General features: G+C 45.9%; 1 protein-coding gene across 1 annotated transcript in view; it reads left to right on the top strand.

Moving 5' to 3' along the window:
* The first annotated feature begins 910 nt into the window (after nucleotides 1-910).
* The window catches only part of ITPKB (inositol-trisphosphate 3-kinase B), a 113,070-nt gene continuing 95,929 nt past the window's right edge, over nucleotides 911-18,051 (top strand). The window contains exons 1-2 of the mRNA XM_034764712.1: nucleotides 911-1,275; nucleotides 3,731-5,569. Of these exons, the coding sequence (XP_034620603.1) occupies nucleotides 3,902-5,569 (1,668 nt within the window). The 5' untranslated portion in view covers nucleotides 911-1,275; nucleotides 3,731-3,901. The remainder of the gene's footprint in view (nucleotides 1,276-3,730; nucleotides 5,570-18,051) is intronic.

The raw sequence follows: 18,051 nt of genomic DNA, 5'->3' as shown, positions 1-18,051 counted from the left end.
TTTGGATGCTATCCTACAGAAATACAGGGGGCAGATCCTAAGCTAAGTGAAGTTACTACAGAGCTATGACAGTTTACATCAGCTGAGGATTTACCCTAAGGATCCCGATTCTCCATTGCCCTGCATCTTTAGACATTTCCACCAGGGCAAAGTAGGTAGTAAAACACTACCCCATCGGAAAGGTAGCTGTTTGCACCCTCTTTGTACGGATGCAAATGACCAAAAAGGGGCAGGGCAGAGGAGAATCCAGTCCAAGTCATGTCCTCACTTTGGGAGAAATGCACCCCTGTGCAGAAGGACACTACAAGACAAGCCTAGGCACCACTTAAGGCTTCAAAACAGGATGTAAGTGGGACTAAAATAGCCTTAAACACACTGGCCATGCCAGAGGTGCATTTAACCCCCCCCCCCCCAGTACTGTACTGAAAGCTAAGGTTATAAAATATGATACTTAGGTTAGAGAATTAATTTGAACCCACCTTGTTTTGAAGCGTCTTACAATATGACTATTTCTGGTGCTTATCCTAGGACTGCCACATGAGCCTTGGAAGTTCAGCAGCCTGTGCACTAGATGCAAACAACAGCCCATGTGTGGGTTAGGCAATGACCTAGGATCTTCTTTGTGAAAAGGAACTGAAGTTGAGGGTTTAAAATAGTGCAGCAAGTGATATACATAGTAAGATCAAGCTGAGGTTGGAAAATGGATCGTGTATCTTTAACCCACAGAAGAAGAAACTTTTTTTTTTTTTTTTTTTTTTTTGCTAGTTAACAATGGAAACTTTTTTTTAGTGTTTCCCTCCAGCGGTCCTGCCAAGCAATAGAAAGGAAAGAAAGAAAAAAAAAAGAAGAAGAAAAAAATGAAACTTGTTCCGCTGAGTTCAACCCCAGACAGGCTCACAACTTCCTTCCTGCCTTCCTACCCTCCGCCCCTCCCCGCTCTCCTCGCTCGCTTGCTTTTAATCGCACATTGAACAAACATTCAAGAAACTGCAAAGCTGAAAGTGACAAGGCTGCTCGCGCGGTTGGCGGGGAAAGGAGAATCAGTTAGCAACACAACCAATCGGTGAAGGCAAGCCCCACGATTCTACACAAAAAGAAACCATCCCATTTTAAAAAACCTCTGGTATATAATATAGACGGCTACATTTTAAAATCCTGATCTGGATGAGGAAATGATTTCTGGAGCATTTTGTGTGTGTCTCAGTTCCTGCGAGTGTTTCAAGGGGATGTGAACTAACAGGACTGTGAAGTCTGCATGAGTCCCTGATATACCAGGTAAGGGTGGACTGTTTCATTCGATATTTCCCCCCTTGGCTTTCTCTCGATTAAGCGGATCTCTCTTTATCTGGGAAGAACAGCAGGGCAGGAGGGTTGGATCATGGGGGGAAAAAATCGCACAAGTTTCACAATGTTTCTCAAACGTGCCTCCCTGTAAATATCATGTCAAGCCGCCTTCTTCACTCTTTAATGAGTAACTGTCGTATTTTCATCCCCCGGCATTAACTAGTGCGTTATGCTGCAGACAGGAGCAAAATAGCTGCCTTTTCGGGCAAGCTGAGCGGTAGCAGCAAATGCTTGTTTGAAAAGATTATTGTGGTGGCAAAATGCAGTTAGATCATTTTCTGTGAAACGTGTGAACTGATCGTTCTGAAAATAATTTACAAGAAAAATACAAACTGGCTTATGTGCGCTCAGGAGCTCGCTGCAGGGAGGGGAAAGCAAGCTGTCAGCAAAACTGCTCAGCCGTCCGCCTTATAGTGCATCTCTGGACAGGAGTGGAGTATGAAAGGCTCTCAGTTGGCTCTCCCACTGTATAGCAGGACAGGCGCGTTCAGATGTATTTCTCCTGAACGCTCCGATAGAGACGGGCACGTACACACACACACACGCGCGCGACATCGGCACACACCCAGACACTCACCCGTTTGCACACTGTCACAACATGACCCAGTGCGAACAGCAGGCTGTAATTCTAGAGATGCATAGGCACCGAGCTAATATCCAGGACACCCCGTTGTACATGCACATCGCTGCAAATTATACCCCGGAGCGAACTGATGCCTTTTAATTAATATTAATACACAATACAAAGGCATTTAGCATATAGACTCACCAGGACACACAGAAATACACATGGACATACAGTTGTACACAGGTCCATTCAAAGACACATCTACAGCTAGTGTATGCACACGTGCATATAAATAAACATTTACACATGCACACAACACACTCATGCATATTTTTCATACATAGAATTCAAATGCTCCAATGTGAAAAAAAGGCTGTAATTCTAGCTATCCATACAAACATACATGTACAAAGAGACACACCGAGCTAATATAAACAGATGAAGACACATGGACTGAGGGTTACCCACACAGGAAGAATCACATACTCACAAAAGCACACAGAGCTGCAGCACACCCTCATACAGATGTCTATACAGGGAACACAAGCTGGACATGCCCAAGAATATATGTAAGACTAATTCAAGAGATGCATACACAATCTTATACCACACCTCGGGGACAGACATAGGGTAAACACATCTAGAGCTAACATACGTGGAGCTGCACAAAGCCATACAGAGGCACACAAACACAGAGCGAACAGCAAACACATGGATCCATAATAAACAAAGCCACACAAAGGCATAGACCTATCCACGCTTACACTGAAAAGAAACACATTCTCCAAGCAGAACCTAATTTGATCTTCATGTCATAGGAGGACAGACATATACACACATACCCACAGCATAGATAAAGCCACACCAGTACTTATGCATATTTCAGACAAAATCTTTTAGTCAAAACTTGAAAATTGTTATTTAGAAATTCTGTTGTGGTGCTCTATGGGAGTTGTAGTTTGAGTGTTTCACGCCCTCATTCTCCTCTATAGGCTGGGCTCCTTAGCAAGGCTACACCTCTCATGAGACACAATAGTTTGCACACTTGCTGAGAGTCCCTCCTGAGAGATGTAGTGTAGCTGGAGAGCGGGCCTATAGAGAAGATAGGAGCCGGAGGCAGGTGAACTACAAGAAGTGTGTGTTTTTAACAAAAAGTTGATTTTTTCCACAGAAAGAAGACACTTTTGTGAAAGATTTTGTTTAGCTAAAGTTCCAGTTTTCCACTGAAAATCAGTTTTGACAGAAGAATTTTGATCAGCTAATGCGAATAGATGTAGCACACACACACACACACACACACACACACACACACACACACACACACAAATGCAGATACCACATGCACAAGGCAGTAGAAATACACAGGCAGAAGTTATACAGAGCCAGCCAGAAACCCCTCCAAACAATGAAGTAGACATGAACAGATGTAATCAGATGAAGAGACATACAAATACCCACCCGAAGTAGTGGACATAAGTATATTTGGCATACTCCATGCCTTGCAGAGACACACCTAACATACACAAAGCTACAGATCTGCACACAGACGGAGTAAATAGACATACACGTGGAGATATACAGTGAGACGACACATACACAGTAAGTGGATTCAGGCCCTGAGGCGCGCGCACACACACACACAAGCAGTAGATATACATGGATATAAGCGACTCCTAGCACACGGAGGGCCACAACAAAGCAAATCATAGTCACTCACCTTTGCTCATGGCCCGAGTCTGCAGCCTCTGTGCTTTGCCCCATGCCCATAGCGCTGTTGCTCCTGGCTTATCTCTCTCTCTCTCTGTCTCTCCTCTCCAGCTGATTTGTTTATGGAGCTTTGGGCAAGGGCCAGGCCAGCTCCTCCGCCCCCCTGCGGCTTCCCAGGCGATGGTGCTGCCCCCGGCCCAGGGAGGACCCCGGCTGCCCCGCAGAGGCTGACCCAGGAGGAGGAGGAGGAGGCTTGCCCCGCGAGCGCCCGGGCTCAGTACTATGGCTGTGTACTGCTATGCGCTCAATAGCCTGGTGATGATGAATAGCAGCAACGAGGTGAAGAGCGGCGGTAGCCGGAGCCAGACGCCTCCTCCCCGGGGGCAGGTGCTGCAGGTCTCGGAGCTGCACGGCCCCTGCTGCCCGCTGGCCGCGCTCAGTCCGGGTGCCGGGAGCCCCAGCTGCCCCCGGAGGAGCTCGGCCTTCCTCTTTCCCCCCGGGGAACAGCCGCCGCCAGAGGAGCCGGGGAGCGCCGGGACCCCCGGGGGCAGCAGGCGGCCCAGCAGCCCGAGCTGGCTGGGAAGGGAAGAGCCGTCGCGGCCCCGCCAGCGGGAGCTGCAGAACGTGCAGGTGAACCAGAAAGTGGGGCTCTTCGAGGCGCACATCCAGGCGAGCAGCTCAGCCACCCTGCACCTCAAGAGCCCGCGGCTGGGCAGGAGATCACCGTCCCCCATCCCGCCCCGCCGCAGCCGGCCCCCCGGCGGAGACCCACGGGAAGCGCCCAGGAAGGAGGAGGACAAGGTCCCGACAAGCCCCTTTCCCTGGCCGGAGGCGGAGAGGGGGATATGGGGCCGCGTAGCACAGGATCCAGGAGAGACGGAGAGGGGGCGTGAGCCCCCCAGGGCGCAGGCTTCCGGGGAGACGGAGAGGGAGGGTGGGCACTGTGGAGCGCAGATTGCCGGGGAGATGGAAAGGGGGAGCAGCACTCTCGGAGAGCGTTGTACAGAGGAGATGAAGAGGGGCGGTGGGATGCCTAGAGGGCTGGGAGCGGAGGAGACGGAAAAGAGGAGCGGGTCCTGCGAACAGGAGGGACCGGAGGAGACTGAGAAGTGGAGCGAGTCCCCCAGGGCGCAGAACTCAGAAGTGATGGAGAGCAGGGAGAGGGGGAGTAGTGGAGCGCAGAACTCAGAAGTGATGGAGAGCAGGGAGAGGGTTCACACAGCGCAGGGCTCGGAAGTGATGGAGAGGAGGAGCGAGTCCAGTGGAGCGCGAGGCTCAGAGGTGTTGGAGCGAGGAGAGAGTACCCACAGCGCACAGGGCTCTGGGGTGATGGAGCGAGGAGAGGGCACCCCCAGCGCGCAGGGCTCAGGGATCATGGAGCGGGGCAGGATATCCCTAGAAACTCAGGGTTCCGCCTCAACAGAGGAGGGGGGCGAGAACTGCGGATCGCGGGGCTCGGACTCTTCAGCCGCCCCGGAGCAAGGGAGGGGTGAAGAGCAGCATTGCCCCACCCGGACTGGCTGCTGGGGGGAGCTCGGGAGTCCGCTGGACTGGGCTGTCTCTGTGGAGGAGCTGTGCCCAGTGCCTGGGAGCTCCTTGGGAGCAGTGGATCAAGCCCGTGCCCGGCTGCAGCAGGACCACCTTGGAGACGGTCAGCTGCTGGTGACAGCAGCATCCACAGAACAAAAGGGGAAACCCCCGGGGGAGGGGTGCTGCGGGAGCAGTATCCCCGCTGTCATCATTACTGACCTAGGGGGTCAGGAGGAGGAGGCCGGGGAGAGCCCCCGAGTGAACATGCCCATCAGGAAGCTGTCTTCCTCTTCGGCTTCTTCCACTGGCTTCTCCTCATCCTGGGAAGAGTCTGAGGAGGACATCTCCAGCGACCCCGAGCGCACCTTGGATCAAACCCAGCCCTTCCTGCAGACCCTGGACCAGCACAAACCCAGAGTGGTAAGTCCTGCCCAAAGCAGCTTCCCCAGGGGTTGTGGCCCCCAGTGTTGGCTCTAGTACTGGTACCCCAGACTCCACCATGGCTTCTTCCATTAATGCTGGGCCTGGGACCAGCCTCCCTAACTGTAACCCACCCAGTAGCTTTTCCTGCGTCCTACCTCCCCCATCCTGGAACTTGGTTGCTCACCATGCCAGTCTGCATTAGACTGCGGACAGGTAAATGACAGGCAGGATCCACTGACTGGGGTAGCTGAGGTCTGCTAAATGGATAGTGTTGCCAGATCCTTTGGGAACCACTCTTCTGATGCATCATCACCCTGGCAATTATAGTAAAAGACCTGCTAGTTGCCCTTCTTTATCTCAACTGGGGTGCTACCTCATTAGCCATCATCATTAACCACAAAGCCTGTGTGCTTATTAAACTCTGATGAAAGACAAAGCCAGAGTCAAACTCTTTCTGACCTGCCTGAGATCATATTGATTGGTAGGTGTTTAGAAGATGCTTGCAGTCATTTAAGAGAAACTTTCTCTTTCTCTTTCCCTCTCTCTCTCTCACACACACACAAAACCCATCACTGGTAACAGTATGTTGATGGTCATCACCTGCTTTTAGGAGAGATCTTGCACAACCAAATGGAACGCCCAATCTTGTAGTACTTAGGCAAAACTCCTAACCAAGGACTGCAAGCCTGGTTGCAGAGAATTTACCTAGAATTATTTATTATTCTTTTAACTTCAGACTATGGTGTGGTTCTTTTTCTTCTCACTGACACCAGTTTTACACTAGTATAACTTCAGTGGCTTCTGAGGAGTTTCCCCTGATTCACTTGCACATTTCCTCTTCTTTCTTTCTTTCTTTCTTTCTTTCTTTCTTTCTTTCTTTCTTTCTTTCTTTCTTTCTTTCTTTCTTTCTTTCTTTCTTTCTTTCTTTCTTTCTTTCTTTCTTTCTTTCTATCCCGCTGTGGCATTTGCACACCTTTCACATAAAGTGAATAGCAATAATGAAATCTCTGGTACATTTCATAGACTCTGGCACTTCTCCATTTTTGGAGTAAAAACTTTGCTCAGAGTAGCATTTAACATTTGCTATTAATTTATTTTTATTTATATATTTATTTAAGGTTGGTTTACTTTGGGGTTTAGTTGGTTGGTTGCTTGGGGTTTTTTGGGCCAGTGTTGTGAGTGTTATTCTTGCGATGGTGGAAAGACCTTTTCAAAGAGGAAGGTTTTGCAGCATTTCCTAAAGATGGTCAGATTCTGGATTCACCTGATCTCCTCTGAAAGATTGTTCCATGGCTGGATCCTCTGGACAAAGCACGCTTTTTCCTTCGCTCTCACATGCTTCGTCCTGAGCTTTGTGAGGTGAATTGTCCCAGAGGAGCAATGTCACAGTGTTTCAGAGATCGAAATTCGGTCTTTAATGTAGCTGGGGCTTGATCCACTAATTGCTTTAACATTTAGGACCGAAGCCTTTAAACTGTCAAATCCTGAAAGCACCCACAACTCTCATTAACTCTAATGGGAGATCTGGAGCATCCCTCATGATTCGGTCCATTATGTTTAAACAGTCTTAGGCACATGGCAGTGAAACTCCTGTTGACGGCAGTGGTATGAGTACAGTAGAACATAAACTGAATAGAAGGATCAAGCCCCTGAAGAAAGGATGCTTTGAGGTTTGTGAACAGCTATCAGGCTGAGACATAAATGAAAACCACCTTTTTTTGGCTGCCTTTTTCTTCTCATAGCAAGGATCCAGGCCCAATTCTGTGGAGGACAGAGAAGCAGCTGGGCAGAAACACTATTGGCAAAGTAATGAATGCTGTAGCTCTTAATGTTTTCAAATAGTTTGACATATTTAGTTCCTTTGAGTCACTCTCTGGACTCTTTGTTTTGTGATATTTCTCTAGCTGACAAATTTTTGTTCTGCGTATATTATTTTAGTAATCATTGTCCATCACTGACAACTGTTATCAGCAATAAGTCCTACTGAACCTGTGCTGCAGACAGTTGAGTGCTAGTGTGGACGGGACAAAACCAGCTTCCATGAGTCTCAAAACTGATTTCTGTGCAAAAGTGGCAAAAAAAGCTATGTTCCATCCTTATTGTGGACAAGTGGTTTCCTAAACTGTTTCAGCAGGACCCACTGCTGACAATGGGCCTGATTTAAAGCTCTTTGAAGTCAATGGAAAGACCCCTATTAACTTCAGTGGACTTCGGTCAGGCCCAGTGGTCTAGCAGTGAGTTTGATAGCATAGGTAAGCTTAATTTGTATTATCAAAGGGCCAGATTCTGATCTAAATCTGGTGGAATACCAGAGTAACACCATTGACTTCAGTGGGATTACTTCAGTCTAAGTGAGACCAGAATCTGGCCCAAAGTGTCTCCCAGAAATCTGGGGGAGGTTAGCCAGCATTTCTTTTTGCTTGGATAATCCCCATAATACTTGCTGGGTTGCAGCCTCTGTGGGGATTCCCTACTATGAAATGAAGTTCCACTGTGGGCTTGATCCCCTGCTTTGCAGTTTATAGTGAACATCTCACCAGGATTGTGAGCAAATGCCTGGTAATCCAGTGTTGTTTTCTGCAGATCCTTGATTTACTTAAATAACAAAACATGCCCAAACCCTAACTCCATGTTCTCACTGTGAACATTTGGGAATCCATAATGACCACAGAAGGGGGCTACTTGAATGGTCTCCAGTTGTACACATATTTGTTTTCATGGGTTTACCAATTTCCATTTGACAAAGCGTAACTGTCTGGAAATGAAATATACTGTGAAGGAACATGCATGAGGAATTCCGATTACAGATCATACTAACATTTTCTGACAAGGTAAACCCTGGTGGCCAAATCCTCAGTTGATGTAAATCAATTGAGGTCAGTGGTGTTGTGCTGAATTATACCAGCTGGGCCTGAGTATGTGCATCTGCAATTAGTGATATTTGTGTGGGTAGGAAAGGTTACGGCACCTGAAAAGGAGGTAACAATGAGCAACAGGAAAGTGGTTCTCACTGGAGGTATGTTTGGGGTTGTAAGCTTCATGCTGGGTGTTTACAGATTCAGTAAACAACAGGCTCACTGCTGCCCTTCCTTTCTGGAGGCTATCTGGCTAGAAAAGCTATCTGGGATGTCCGGCTGTCTATTGTAGTTCCTCTTTGTGTTCTTTGTATGGTAGGGCAGGCAACTTCCTTCAGCTGGACTTCAGAACTCGTCCTGCGTTAATGTTGCAGATATGTTGCTGTCTATGTGTATTTTGCAATTCCCGCTGTCAGGCTGGCTAATCAGACAATAATCCCGCGAACGATCGGGAACATTAAGTTGTTTAGCATGAAGAATGTGGATGGGTTAGTCACCTCCTTTTGAGACAAGATATATTTAGAAATGAGGTTTTCTGTATAACTCTATAGCTAGGTACCTCCACAGATCTCTCTGCCCCCTCCCGCCCCCCCCTCGACTGATGAGGAGAGACCTACCGCTCCTGTTCCTGTCTACTCAGTAAACTGCCTGTCTGTAAAATGCATTGAGGCCCTGCAGGATGAATGGTGTTAGAGAAGATTGACATAGAAGATATTATTAAGGAGTGTGTTAGTGATTCTCAGTGAAATGACAATAAGCAAATTAGACCGTTTTTATAGTAACTCCTCCCAAGGTTTAAATAAAGCATAAACTGTGCGCGGGTTTCTGGTGCCGTGGTTTTTACTAGGCTGCAGATAGTTGCTTGGGGGAAACCCCACCCCCATTTGTGCAAGCTTGCAAGGCTCAAAAGGCGCAGAGGTATTGCACTTCTTAAGCAATGTAGGAGGAAGAGCCTGTCCAGGGGAATCTGCAACCCAGTGTGCCGCAGAGCCTCTGGGCCCGCAGTGTGATTGTGGGTTGGCTGGGGAAGGAGAGGGAGTGTGCCCAGTGGGTCCACATGTCCTGCAACCTAGCTGCTACTCCAGTCTGGGGGTTGTCTAGCAGCCACCCCATAGACGTGTCAGTGCTTCGCATATTGGGAAGGATTCCTTTCGTTTGTCACACAGGCTCTTTGCTTAGGAGGTGGGGAGAGGGGCTTACTGTCCCAGCAGCTGTACCCATTCAACTCCCATTGGAGACAATGCAGCTGCACAGGTACAGCAGAGGGGATGATCAGAGGATTTCACCCTCATTAGGCACCTGATCCTCCTGTTGCAGGGTAGGTGTAACTCCCATTGCCTTCACTGGAGTATATGGCCCTGCATGTGTTTCGTTCCTAGAGGGGCCCTATTCTCCTGCCACAGGATCTGAGTAACTCCTGCTGCTGAAGTCAGTGGAATTACTCATGTCTTGCAGCAGGTGACCTGCCCCCCTGCAGCTGGTTAATTCTCCACTCTGACTCTTAAGTACAAGACTGCTGCAACTTGTTATTGCTCACTATCACCATGTGCTGATCACGATGGTGAGTTGCTGCTATCCAAGCAAAATCCTTGATTCCTCAATAACTCAGCAGCCAGAGAGAAGCAATGCTCCGTTTGTCAGAACATCCTTTAACTATTCCCTTTATGAAAACGAAGGCTTTAACCCCGCCCCCCATTCCCCTGGAAAAAGTAGCATGAGATGCCCTTAAGCATTCTTCGTCTTAGCCTTCCCCGGCACTAGTGCAGAAACTGAAGGACTCTGAACCCTGAAGTGTTGCAATCACAAAACTTGCAGCACGTTCCAGAACTCTGTCTCTCTCAACAAGCATCGTGTAATCGCCACTGGCCTAGAGTATGGAGTTTCCATTAACGTGAGCTAAATAGTGAGAGCTTTTGGAAAGTGCATATGTGATTACTGCAGAAAGGGGAATGTATTTATTTGACTGGCAATGACTGTAAAATATTTCTATGAGGCAATGTAGCTATGCCAAGCTCCAGCCAGGCACCAGGCAGACCCCTTGCCTTCTCTCTAGGGTGTTCCAAAGCATTGTCTGATAGCAGCACTCCTGATTTGCTCCCATAAAAGAAATCAATCAAATTCAATATGTTTTCATTCCCATCCAATATGTCATTTTAATCAGGAAGTAGCTGTGTAATACAAGTATTTCCCCACAGGGGTTGCTGGGGATGATGTTGTGCAGAGCCCCCTGCCATACCCTTCCCATCTGGCCTTGTTCTCTAACCCTGCATACCCCCAAATGTATTGTGACGCAGTGGAGGTGCTTACATAAGAAGATGGATGATACCATTTTGGCTCCCCTCTCTTCAGCAGTTTTTGAGCCAATGGAGGAGGATTTCTACTGCATTCACCCCCTCCATGTCCTATAGCACGGGGATTATATGACACATATTACACCCTTTTATTATAGGTACGTGTTTACCAGCACATTCATTCACTCTGGTGGTTTTGAGCAATTCCAGGCTGAAAACATTCATAAAAGAAAGCTGGGGAGGTTTCTGAGAAATCTTTATTTGGGATTCTAATTCTGTGTTGCACAGTTTTGTGACCCCTGGTGCCCGAATGATAATTAGGAACCAGCTTTTCAAAATAGTCCGCTCATTTTGGGTGCCCAGCTTGACACACTGCAGGCCAGCCACTCACAGATCCCACTGATGCCTGCTGGAGTTGTAGGTACCTAGCACCTGTGAAGTGTCTCAGATTGGATACACCAAAATGTAAGCTCACTAAATTAGTGGAGACTTTTCACATTTTTGTCTACATCTTTACAGAACCATAAAGTGATAAAAAACAACCAAATGGCAGCCAGGACCTGTGTCATGTTTTCCATGTTATTTCTATAACAAGTTAGAACAGATTTACATGAAGAGATAACATGAGCTCAGCACTCACTTTCAATCATTGTGTGGCACTTCTTGAGTATGTCGGCACCTATTTCTGGTATTAAACCTCATTTCAGCTTAGATTAGTCCTGTACAATTATTAGAGCTCACTTGTTATCTATACCAGTGAGTGAATTGGTGCACTTATTCTGATCTGTTTTAATTAGATGGAACTCAGCTAAAGCTTCCTAAGAAATATGTTTAATATTTAATAAACACTGCAAAAATAAAATATGGGTGAAATGTTCAGAAGTGCCTCTGTGACTTAGGAGCCTAATTCCCATTTTCAAAAGTGACCTGAACACTTAGGAAACTAAGCCCTATTGATTTTTAGTGAGACTTAGGCTCATAAGTGCCCAAGTCACTTTTGAAAATAGCAATAGGTGCTTTTGAAATTTTGAAACCTATGCCAGCCAAATTATGTAAAAGCACAAATAGACTTTTCTCTCCACAGCATGCACAATGGCTACGAGTAATTCAAGAAGCTATTTAAATATTATGTCCATGAGCTTCAAAAGTGGATGCCTACAATTAGGCTCTTAAATCTCTATTTAGGCAACTAAATAAGTAGCCTAATTTTCAATATTATTGGCTTCAACTGTCCTGCGGGTATTCAGAAATTCTGAAAATTAGGCTGCCAGTGTCAAGTTGGGAACCATAAATGGAGGTTTTGAATATGTAGATCCCAACTTCTGTGTACCTCAGTTTTCCCTTCTACAATATGGGTGTGATACTATTTACTTAGCACACAGGGCTGCAGTGTGACTTTAATGGATATTCACAAAGCTCTTGGAGATCCTTAGACAAATGGCTCTAGAGAAGTGCAAGTTACTATTACTGGTGAGCACCAGTGCTTTCTGCCTTCGTGTAGTTTTTCGTAGATGTGCAAAATTAAAATCTGAAACATCTGAATGTTGTTAAGAGTCATGTTATCATTCTTCCTCCTGCTACAAGGTTATTTTCGATGCTATCATGCATTTCTGTTATGAAAAAAAGAAGATTTTATAGTAAAAATATTTTTTATTATTACACAGGGAAAAGGAGACAGTCTACTAAAGAAACATTCAGTCCTTTCTTTCAGATCTAAGATTTGTTGCTGATCAAAACACAGGGATGATTTTGAAAGAAGTAGTATGTTACTTGCTGTTTGAAACTTTTTTCTTGTAAATAGTATGGTAGTATCTGAGGAGCACTACAAAATGGGAACGGCATTAACAACCAGTGCTATTGGGGTCTTTAAGCAATGGGAAAGCATCCCTTATCCCCCAGAAAAGACAAACACAGTCTCTGGAGTCAGATGCTCACGTCTGAATGAGTTGGATTTGAAGTACACTGTTAGCTGCTCCCTGACCTTGTGGTCTGATTTTCTGAAGTGTTGAGCACCTACCATTGTCATTGGGTGAAGACCACCTGGTCCCCTGAAGCTAATAGAAGTTTTGCCCAGGATTTCACTCCTCAACTTCCTTTGAACTAGTGGGTGCTCTGCAACCCTTGAAACCAGGCCCTTAGATGTTACCAAACACAGGGGGCCTTATCCTGCAGTCCTTATTGAGGGAAAACTCCCATCAGTCTGAGTGGGTGTCCTTGGCCTGCATAGAGACTGGCGTATAGACCCAACGATAACAGGAACAGCTTGTTGTCAGGACTGCAAAGGCCATGTGTGGCAGCTTTGACTCTTTCGCCTTTGCATGGTGTCAGTAATGGGGCAGGTTTTATTAATGGAGTTGCACAGAGTGGAAGTCAACACAGGATTTGGCCCAGCATGTTCACCTGCTTTAGTAAGCAAGAGCTTGCCCCATCTGCCCCCTCACTCGGCTGCCTTCCTGAGAACTCAGATTACGAGAACCTGAACTGTTTGTCCTTGCTTGGACAATGCATGTGCAGGAAGACAAAACAGAATCAAGCAACACTCTTCCCCCCACTGAACTGTTAAAGAGGCGCTCGGATAGCATGGCAAAGGGGTCGATCCCCATGCCAAAACAGAGACAAGATCAAGGCATTGTGGGAGGAGTCTCCCTCCTTCTACAGTCCTTGTACATGGCTTGGCTATACATGGTGGCCATAAAAACCCCTTAGGTGGCCAAAGGAGAATTCCCCCATTGCAAGCAGAGTGTAGGATAATCATAATTCTCTTACAAGGTCCATCCCACAAGCTCTGGCATGGGGGGCATATTGTGAGTGGGATGGGTTTTACTGGGGTGTCCATTTGGAACTCTATAAGGAAACTATAATGTAGTTTCTATTACTAGTAGTTTATATTTAACACATTGCAGAGAGTGTTCAGACCTGCAGCTGTAGGAGGGGAGGGGTGGGGGGCAAGACAGGTTGACTTTCCCAGTGATCTCCAGACCAGAAAGATAAATCTGCAATCTCTGTTGGTATGGTTTATGCTGGTGGATTTTGTTAAATTAGAATCAAAGCTATTGCATCCTATGCCACTCACACTAAATGTTCTTCCAATTTTAGCAGCATTCTTTCCAGGCTCAGCTACATTTGTTTTTATCTTCTCTATGGCAATTGATGACCTAAGTCTGAATATGTATAATTCTGCAGGATCTCCTATTATATATTTCTTCCACAGCTGTAGCTGAATCAGGACTGTCTAATCCAATGACATGTTGCAATGCCTAATGCTTTCTTTAATAAATTCCAGATTCTAAGAGTCAGCAAAGTTTACATATCCCAAGTAATAATTTTAAACACTAATAGAGACAGACCCTCAATTGTGATTGTATCTTTATTTATTTTTTTAATCTTCTTGAGTCTGACCAGAATCTATTTGTGGGAAACCTAACAGGATGGATAAATGATAATGAGACAAACAACTTAATCTTTTAATAATATCAAGTGAAAAATCCAATGGCAGGTTGGCATAGAAGTTAAATAAGAAACTACAGCTAAATCCTTATTGGGGACAAGTTTAAGTATGTTGAGCAAAGGAAGGGATGTAATTAGAGACAAGCCCAAATAAGCTCCCTGGATTCGCACGACTCTCTGAACTTTGAAACAGTAGGCCTGATTTTTCTCTCACACCAGTTTTATATCAGTTTAACTGTATCAGGCCGTGCCATGCTATGCCCCTTCTGTAGTCATTGATACCAGTGCACAGTGAATGCAAGGGGAGTGTTAAATTCTCTCAAATGCAAATAGTAATATTTTACACCTACTGTGCACCAATTCTGCACTGGTGCAAATGATTGCCCAAGGTGCATGTCAGTGCTGAATCCGGCCCATAGACATCCATAGAGTTACATCTGATTTACAACAATGGAAGTGAGAGTAAAATCAGGCCCTGATTTGGAACCTGAACATGATCTGGTGCTGAATTTCAGAGGCAACCCCTATTTTTATAATGGACCAAGCCAAAAAATCCAGCTCCAAGTGCCCCTCACCTTTGAGTGGATGTTCAAAATACATACCTCATATTGCAGCTTGGGACAATCACTGGTTGTCATGCACTGGTTGGTTATGCATTAAAAGCAAGGCTTGTGGTCACAGTATGAGGAGGTACTAGGGAATGCAATTGCTAGTGTGTTTAAGCAGCTACAGAAAAATTGTTAATTATTATTGCTTCATAGAATCATAGAATATCAGGGTTGTAAGGGACCTCAGGAGGTCATCTAGTCCAACCTCCTGCTCAAAGCAGGACCAATCCCCAACTAAATCATCCCAGCCAGGGCTTTGTCAACCCTGACCTTAAAAACCTCTAAGGATGGAGATTCCACCACCTCCCCAGGTAACCCATTCCAGTGCTGCACCACTCTCCTAGTGAAAAAGTTTTTCCTAATATCCAACCTAAACCTCTCCCACTGCAACTTGAGACCATTGCTCCTTGTTCTGTCATCTGGTACCACTGAGAACTGTCTAGATCCATCCTCTTTGGAACCCCTTTTCAGGTAGTTGAAAGCATCTATCAAATCCCCCCCTCATTCTTCTCTTCTGCAGACTAAACAATCCCAGTTCCCTCAGCCTCTCCTCATAAGTCATGTGCTCCAGCCCCCTAATTATTTTTGTTGCCCTCCGCTGGACTCTTTCCAATTTTTCCACATCCTTCTTGTAGTCTGGAGCCCAAAACTGGACACAGTACTCCAGATGAGGCCTCACCAATGTTGAATAGAGGGGAATGATCACGTCCCTCGATCTGCTGGCAATGCCCCTACTTGTACAGCCCAGAATGCCGTTAGCCTTCTTGGCAACAAGGGCACACTGTTGACTCATATCCAGCTTCTTGTCCACTGTAACCCCTAGCCTAGTCATTCGGTCTCTAGTCTGTAGCAGCGCATGGGATTCTTCCGTCCTAAGTGCAGGACTCTGCACTTGTCCTTGTTGAACCTCATCAGATTTCTTTTGGCCCAATCCTCTAATTTCTAACTTCAGTGATATATCACCATAGCGCTAAAGGCCCCTCATGCTAGGCTTGAGCTGCAGGGACACCCTTGCTGTCAGAGGACGGGGTGGAAGCTCCAGATAAAGGGGAAGAGAACAAATAGAGAAAAGAGATTTCAGAGATTGACTTGTACCTGCTTAAATTATAGTAACGTTTTAAAAGGCTGCACAATATATGTCAAACCTGTGATTTGACGAAACACTGTCAAGTACTTTCTTCCCAGCTCCATTGTTTGTAATTTTCTCCCAGGAACTTGTAAATACAACTTCATTCCTAATAAATTTTGCCCTCTTTCTACTTGGCAAACCTTAGGTTTGTTTCGCCTGTGTTTTTAACAGAGCTGAGATGAACTTCATTAATTTGCAAAACTAACAAAGTGAACCCCGTGCTCATGACACTGCCAGTCTTGACAGCAAAAAGGATGTGCTTTTCTGTTTTTGAGCTAAACACCATTGAAAAGTATCCTTAACATGCAATAAGAAGCTGGCTAAAATGTTTGAAGCTCTGCTGGCTGGTCTTGTTTTGTGCCTTGTCTACATGGGAAAATTGCGCTGGCTTATTTATGTCCATTTTTAAGTCAATATAGTGACACAGGTCCAAGCACCTGTGTGGACACGCCTATTTGGATTTCAGAATGACTTATTTCAGTCTAGCTTAAACCTGCTTTCAGTTGACTTAGGTCAGGTCTACATGACAGACCTATGTCGGTATAACTACATCGCTCAGGGGTGTGAAAAATCCATACCTGGAGTGACGTAGTTATACCGACCTAACGCCCCCCCACCCCCAGTGTAGACAGTGCTATGTCGGCGGGAGAGCTTCTCCTCTGAACATAGCTACCACCTCTTGGGGAGGTGGATTTACTACGGCGACAGGAGAGCTCTCTCCCATCAGCGTAGGAGTGTCTTCACTTAAGTGCTACAGTGGTGCAGCTGCATCGGTGCAGCTGTGCTGATGCAGTATTTTAAGTGTAAACTGCCCACAAACTAAACCAGAAAAAAGTCACTTTTAAACTGCAGTCAGAGAGCCCACACAGGGATTGGCACTGGCTTAACAGTATCAATTTATATCAACTCCTTACACTATATGGTGCATCTTCCCAAGGCCTAATCTAAAGCCATGTCTACACTACAAAATCAAGTCGAGCTAATTTACATCGGCATACCGTTGCCGCAGTAATTACATCACTTGTGCATGTCTACACTTTGCTCCTTGTGTCAGTGATGCACGTCCTCACCTGGGACGCTTGTACTGATTGTACTGTCCGTGTGGGGCATTATGGGATGGGTCCATGTAAGCAACACAGTGTCTACACTGACACTGCTTCGACCTAATTACATCAACTTTGTCTCTACGCCGCCCGTGGAGGTGGAGTTTGATGTAGTGGGGCAGTTATGTCGGCGGGAGCGAAATGTAAGTGTAGACCCTTACATGGTTAGGTCGACGTAAGCTGCCTTGTGTTGACCTAACTCTGGAGTATAGACCAGAACTGAGGGTATATCTACATTGCAATTGGATGTATGATTGCAGCTCAGGTAGGCATACCCACCCTAGCTTTCATCTAGCTAGCACAGCTATCAATAGAAGCGAAAACATGGCGGCAGAGGCTTCAGTGCAACCGTGGGTACATACTGTATCAAAGTCTGTGCCACCGCTTCTTCACTGCTATTGTTATTTGAGCTTGCTAGAGTCAAGCTAATGCAGGTATGCCTACCCAGCTGCAGTCACCCCCCCCATTGTTGTGTAGACATACCCAAAAAGGGTTAAACTAACTTGACTGAGCTAACATGATTGAAAAACACACCCTCTTTGCCAGTCAAGACCAGGCTGAAGGGGTTTAACAACTTAGCCTTGAGCCAGGCGGCCACTGTGCAGCCTTCTCCCATACATCAATCTGGAGTTGCAGGTATACCGACAGTAGTGTCTCAGCTACCTGAACCCTGGGCTTCTCTGGAGCAGAGCATGGCTCAGCTGCCATGAGTTTGGGGAGGTGCACAAAACGGGACTAGGAATAAAAGACCCATTAGACTTCTTTTCAGTTGAGGGGTGTATGAGCATTTGAAAGGAGCTGTGCAAATAGCCGACTTTTTGGTTTGCTGGCCATGCCAAAAAATGAAAACAAAATTGTTTCGTCAACACGAAACCATTTTTTAAGAAAATGTTTAGAAAACCAAAAAGTTGGGAAAAAAATCCTTTTGGGAGAAACTAAATATTTAAAAATAAAATTGAAATAAATTTTGAAATGAAAAGTCATTTGGATTGTTTTGGATTTTTTTGTTTGTTTCTTTTTTTGACTGAAACATTTTGGCAAATTCA

This window comes from Trachemys scripta, chromosome 3 (assembly GCF_013100865.1).
Source record: "Trachemys scripta elegans isolate TJP31775 chromosome 3, CAS_Tse_1.0, whole genome shotgun sequence".
In the NCBI taxonomy this organism is placed as follows: Eukaryota; Metazoa; Chordata; order Testudines; family Emydidae; genus Trachemys; species Trachemys scripta.
This window is presented reverse-complemented; position numbering and strand designations above follow the sequence as displayed.